We start from the raw sequence: 6,784 nt of genomic DNA, 5'->3' as shown, positions 1-6,784 counted from the left end.
AAAGTTGATTTTTATTCAAAACGTGTTCCTTGTTGATTAATTCTGACAATACGTAAACAAAGTTTTAAGATGCACTGACGTACCAAAAATGGGGGCAATTAGAGTACGGTGGTTACACACTCAACACTGAAGACACTAAGCCTCGAACTAAATTTGATTGGAATTTGTAATGCATCCAACTGGAAAAATTAATCAATAAAATTATGCTGCTAAAGTGCTAAATACTAAACCTCCAAAAGCTGAGGGTTTCCAAATTATGGAATCTTGTCGCCATTCAATTCAATACCCGAATGTACATCATAAATAGCGAAAAACGCGAAAAATTTTAATTTTTTTTATTACCAATTTTAGCTAGTGGCACTTTATATAAATGCACATAATAACCGATTTTGACCTGTTAGAGACAAGCATAAAACGCCATTTTTCATCAGTTTCTATGTAGGCGTTTTCATTGAGCTATTTTGCTTGATATTTACATGATTTATCAACTATAGGATCCTCACTAAAATATTAGTTACAAGATCCCATTCTCACAATTTACAAAAAGTCCCCATAACGTTTAAAACATTAGGTTCTCAATGTAATGAACAGATAATAAACTTCCAAAATTATTATTTGAATATTTAACAAACTAGTCAGCATCAAACTTTTTTTCTTCAATTCAAATATTTTGGTTTGGAGGGGGTTTTAACCTCCAAACCCCCCCCCCCTCCCCTTGGCTACGCCACTGATTGTCAAAGTAAATTTGAAATAAGATTTTGACATTCAGATGCTTTTTAGTTGGACAATGGTCCAACTAAAAAGCGGTCCAGTTAAAAAGTGTCCAACCAGCGAATCACGACTGTAGTATAACCTTTTATAATTTAGAGTAGGTTTTGCAATTCTTCAAAACTTCATGAACTAACTTTAGCAAAAAGCGCAAAAAAGTAAAAGTAGTTTCTTACCATCACTTTTATATTCCATATTAAAATAATTAGTATTTACCTGTAAGAATATCGTTTAGAAATTCACTTCCTCTACAAAAATTAAACCCATCATCCTTATTGTAATTGCAGGCCTGACAGACAGGTGTCTCACAACACGTTTTAGTTTTGCTTTGGTTCTTCAATTCTGGTACCAATTACTGGGTAGTTTTTTTAACAGTGCACATTCTCATGACAAAACGACAACAAATTAGTTCACGAGTGCGCCTGTTTCACAGGCAAATTGAATTTAGTTTGCGATTGAAAATTTCGATCATGAATCGACCAAAGGGCCGAAGTCGCAATGATATCGAATCGAGAAAAATAGCTTTGAAAATTCGGTTCAGAAAATTAAATCGTATTTTAACAGTGTTTGCATACTGCGCCTTCAAATGTATTGAAACACTTTGAAACAATACTAGTTTTCGGAAGCATAACTAAAATGTTTTATATAATAACGTTTTCGTTGATAAAATTGAAAACAGATTATTTCGCCGAGTGTTGTTATGAAATGTTGATTAGGCCATTTTTGAGTCGCCCTCTTGTTTTGACGACTCTCAATTTCGCCCTGCAGTGTCGCCAAAAAACAAAAATCAAATGTGGCTTTCGCCGTGCTCGCTGGAGGGGAAAATTTGTTATTCCCCCTGGGCGTAACAAGCACTTGGTTTTTGTTTAGGGCGATTCTGTTTACGGACCTTGTAAACAATGATGCTGTCAATTTCGCCTGTATACACTACCTTAGAAATGCAGAGGCGTAACCCGTCTGGCTTTTTGTTTACAGTTGAAAGTCGGATCCGCCGTTTTGTTTTTTATTGATTTTCATGAAGTGTGAAATATTTATAAATGAGTTTTTATATTTTTTATGAAGTATTTTTATTCCTCTTTCAGATATTAATCAAATCTCTGTTTGTGTACATTTGTTAGTTTCGCCCATTTGTCGGTTCACGATCGATTTGTTTCATGGAGCTTGTGAATGGACTTTCGACCCCAATTACGACGCAGAAGGAAACTACCGATAAAACCAGCGGTACTGAACGTGTGGCAACGATTTCACCAAATGGGTAGGATATGTTTTATTTACTACAGCTTGTGTTGAGCATCAACGGACATTATTATTATTGCTCTGATGTGTTAAGCCATTGCCGAACTGAACCAATCTGGTATATACAGGTATGGCGAAGATGGCACTTTGGTATTCGTAAAGTGAATCTTACATGAGTGGTGTGAGTGATCACAGAATAAATCGACTTGCTTTCGGCATACCGTTCGCTCCGCTCCCATTGAATCGTGTGAACGGTATGACGTCGACCCGTGGTGCTTCTAGATTGTTTACATATTTTTGGTTGCTAACACTAGCAAACCGTGTATTCTGCCACACCTATATATACCGTATTGCTCATTGAAACTGAACGTCATAAATCAAGAGTGCTGATTCAAATGGTCCTTAGTGACAAATGTAAACAAACTGAGTTATTTGCAGCACAGCACGTGATTATAATATAACGAATACCGAAGACCAGAACTCATTATGCCGTGTCTTTATCAAAATAATAAACAATATAAAATTATACAAAAGTCGCAAAATTTTCATGATCAGATTTTGAAATTTTGCACTTGCAAATTTTTTTTCTGCGCATGCGACTTTTTTTCGAAGCTGAATTTGGAAAATAAAATCGATTAAATTATGAGCTTTAACCTCATTTATTCCAATGTAACATCTCATTTATTGATTTTAGCCATTTCCAGCCAATGGTTAATATAAACTGAAATTTTCCGCAATTTTTTTTCTTTAGGATTTCTTTTAAATCCAATGCAAGAAGCCTTATGTGCAGCGCCGTATGATTCCTGGGCCCGAAAAAAAAACTATGTGAAAGGTCCTATAATTTTCAAGAGGACGCATCCTACTGAAGGGCTTAAAAACTACATTAGCACTTAACATTTCATGTTTTTATTAGCACATCCTTTCCTTATATTCCATTTTAGAGTTATGATGTCTTTGGGAATATTGGCGCATGGCATCTAGCGCTTTATTTGATTATTTCATATTAATTTGAAATTCAGTCGCAAGGGCGGCGCTGTTATCAACTTTTTAATGGAACGAGATAGAAAGATGGTGTATATGACAAAGTTGTATTTCAGGTAACTAAAGGTATATCTTCTGAAGACACTAACTTTGTAGGTCCTACAAGTTTTGAAATATGGCGTATTTATGAAAACAATATGTAAAATTTTTAACGAAATAATGCTCTGAAACCTATATTTAAAATGATAGGACCTACAACTTTTTCGAAGACACCACATTTCTATCTAGTTCCATTGAAAAGTTGATAACAACGCCGCCCTAGTGGCTGAATTCCTAACTAGTATGATTCTATCAAGAAAAAGCGCTAGGTGCTATACAGCAACTTTTCCGTAGACACCATAACTGTGTAACGAAAAATAATTATTGCCTCCACGCTTTTTTTTAATTTTTCGGCCACAATATACCGTTTTTTTCTTGATCCCTTATTGCTCGGTCAACTTTCAATGTAGAGACGTGACACTTTCACTGGAACTTTAAAAAAATTACGCTCAACAATATACAATCGTGCAAGAAATATATATTAGATAGAAAATAGCCATACATAGCAAGTATGTGAGCGGCATTCACCTTCAGGAATGACTGTTTGGGCCGAAACGTCAACGTACAACGCAATCCAACTAAAACAGTATTATATTGGGTTCACCAATGTGTGAGCTACAACATAACATTTACTGATGGCGAGTCGATAGACTACTTTTTCTTTTTCTTTTCACAATGTGGGGACCCATAAGACACAAAATAGAAGTTCATAATGTATTTTGCGTTGCGTGCAACGTATTTTGTGTTGCGTGCAAAACGTCAAAACCCTACAAAAAACGCCCTACATTCAACAAAACTTCGAACAAAGTGAATCAGTGTAGGACGTTTGTTAATCTTTTCTGAGAGGGAGTGCAAAGTTGATGCAAAAATGGAAATTAAATGCATTTTTTCTAATGTTCTAATCAAACACCCCTCCCCCACTAGGACGGGATTTACAGAGATTTAAGTTGCTTATTGATATCGATAACACAAGTCTGATGAATAAGGAGCCATATACTAATTACGTAAGGGCATATGGGGAGAGGGGGAGTTTCACAATATCATATCTGTGGGGGAGAGATGGTTCGTTCCTTCTTACGTTACATCATAAAACATGCATGAAAAATGAAATCAATAAGAAAAATATTCTTTTCTTATGCTTTAATAAATTATTTCTTACTTGTGCCCCAAACATTTTGTATATTATTACAATACGAGCACATATTGTACATCAAGGTCAAGCAAAGGTGGACCTCGAATTGAAGTGTTTTAAAACGACAGAATATGATTGTTAAATTAGTTATGGAATTTTGTTGATTGTTGCCAGCGTGAGGAGTGGCTCAATTGTCGATGGTTTTGGTTTTGGTTATTCTGAAATTTCAACTGGGCGAAATCAGAATGCAAAAAAATTACTGCGGATGATTATAGTTAAATTTTGCCTTGAACTTTATTTTAATAGTTCTACAAGTATCGTTTTCGCTGTCGTATAATTTATTGAATTAACAATATGATTTTTTAATTACACAAATCATGATAAGATCTTATGTAGGGGGAGGGGGAGTTTACCAAAATCTTACGAGCTCTTATCTAATGAGAGGTTGAAAAGTTCTAAAAAAAGCTTTTCGTAATTAGTGTACGGCTCCTAAAATAAGGTTTGTTCCAAAACCAGCTTCATGCTCCGGAACAAAAAACTTACTCCTGTTTACTTCCAGAAAATAATGAGCTGAGCTGAATACAGAAGCGACTTTCTCCAAGAGCATTCTAGTTAGAGTGTGGCCATGATGTATCCAAACGAACATGAAATATGACGTATTCACAATAGAAATATGTCAGATTTCTGCTCGTTTGGATACGTCAAACTCGTATTGGCCACACTGTACCTAGAGTGTGGCCAATACTTTCTCCCTGTATGCGCCGGAGTACTTCTGTAACAAACCTATTGTTTCAGGCAAGTAAACGTTTATTTTTTTACATTATTTTAGCATTGGCACTAACAGCGATCGTTCAATAGTATCGGTTTCACATTGGGAGCTCATGGATCAGATAGACGCATCTTCAAAGCAACGAAAGCGAGCCGAACGACCCCATAAATGCGAGATATGTGGCAAAGGATTCGCTCAGAAGTGTCGGCTTGAGCGACATATGTTTATTCACGCTGGCGAACGGCCGTTCAAATGTGATATCTGTGGCAAATCATTCCATGCGAAGGGTCACCTAAAGCTACATGGGGTAGCTCACACTGGCGAGCAGCCGTATAAATGCGAGATGTGTGGCAGAGGATTCCTTCAGAAGTGTCCACTTGAGAAACATATGTTAACTCACACTGGCGAATTGCCGCACAAATGCGAGATATGTGGTAAAGGATTCGTTCAGAAGTATCTGCTTGTGAGACATATGTTAACGCACACTGGCGAGCGGCCGTACAAATGCGAGATATGTGGTAAAGGATTCGTTCAGAAGTCTGGGCTTGAGCGACATATGTTCACTCACACTGGCGAACGGCCGTTCAAATGTGATATCTGTGGTAAATCATTTTATGAGAAGAGTCACCTGAATCTACATGTGGTAGCTCACACTGGTGATCGGCCGTATAAATGCGAGATATGTGACAAAGGATTCGTTCAGAAGTGTCTGCGTGAGCGACATATGCTAACGCACACTGGCGAGTTGCCGTACAAATGCGAGATATGTGGTAAAGGACTCCTTCTGAAGTATCAGCTGAAGCAACATGTGGTAATTCACAGTGGCGAGCGGCAGTACAAATGTGATATATGTGGCAAATCATTTACCCGTCAGAGTGTCTTAACTTTGCACAGAAAGATACACAGTAATGAACGATCGCATAAGTGCGATACATGTGGTAAGGAATTCTTTCATAATCATCACCTGAAGCGACATGTGGTAACTCACACTGGTAAGTTGCCGTACAAATGCGAGATATGTGGTAAAGGATTCGCTCAGAAGTATCTGCTGAAGCAACATATGGTAACTCACGGTGGCGATAGGCCGTACAAATGCGAGATATGTGGCAAAGGATTCATTCAGAAGTATCTGCTTGAGCGACATATGTCAACTCACACTGGCGAGTAGCCGTACAATTGTGATATTTGTGGCAAATCATTTTATGAGGAGAGTACCTTGAACAGGCACAGAAAAATTCACAGCAATGAACGATTGCATAAATGCGAGATATGTGGCAAAGGATTCCCTCAGAAGCATCTGCTTGAGCAACATGTGTTAATTCACACTCGCGAGCGGACGTGCAAATGTGATATATGTGGCAAATCATTTAGGTTGAAAAGATGTTTGAGCAGGCACAGACATTTACATTAACGGTCACATGTGAGGTATATGGCATACGCACAATAAATGAATTGTATGTACAATCAAATAAAGGTTTGAATTAATAATGTTTTAACAAAAGTATCACTCCATTAGTAATTGTTGTGCTTGCAGAAATAAATCGAAACATCAACATATACTAGCAGACATAACACTCAAAAACAATGCTTCGTTTACTACATTGCGTAAGTTTATTGTTCGGCCGATGTCACAAATGGTTTTCAACTATGCGGGTTTTCCTCTTCATCTATCTTCCTATCCTCTCTGAATCGTGCAACAAAATTTATTTCAATATTAATTCGTCAAAAGGGCGAAAGTGTTTTTTTGTAAACAAACTTGTTTCGCTCATTAGTCTGCTGCAGAGTAGAATTCATGAAAA

General features: G+C 37.1%; 1 protein-coding gene across 1 annotated transcript; it reads left to right on the top strand.

Annotated features, from left to right (window-relative positions):
* Window positions 1–1,917: 1,917 nt before the first annotated feature.
* Window positions 1,918–6,437, top strand: LOC131691489 (zinc finger protein 226-like). The gene is made up of 2 exons (XM_058977922.1): window positions 1,918–2,023; window positions 5,046–6,437. The coding sequence occupies exons 1-2, from the start codon at window positions 1,923–1,925 to the stop codon at window positions 6,151–6,153; spliced, it is 1,209 nt and encodes a 402-aa protein (XP_058833905.1). The 5' UTR covers window positions 1,918–1,922; the 3' UTR covers window positions 6,154–6,437.
* Window positions 6,438–6,784: the final 347 nt, after the last annotated feature.

Source organism: Topomyia yanbarensis, chromosome 3 (genome assembly GCF_030247195.1).
Source record: "Topomyia yanbarensis strain Yona2022 chromosome 3, ASM3024719v1, whole genome shotgun sequence".
NCBI classification, from domain to species: Eukaryota; Metazoa; Arthropoda; class Insecta; order Diptera; family Culicidae; genus Topomyia; species Topomyia yanbarensis.
Note: the sequence above shows the minus strand (reverse complement) of the source record. Positions and strands in the feature narration are given on the sequence as shown.

Bases quoted from the DNA above. Each gene is read 5' to 3' on its own strand.
- LOC131691489 (XM_058977922.1), top strand. From the start codon at position 1,923: ATGGAGCTTGTGAATGGACTTTCGACCCCAATTACGACGCAGAAGGAA. The intron at 2,024-5,045 runs GTAGGATATGTT...ACATTATTTTAG, and splicing joins GCAACGATTTCACCAAATGG to CATTGGCACTAACAGCGATC.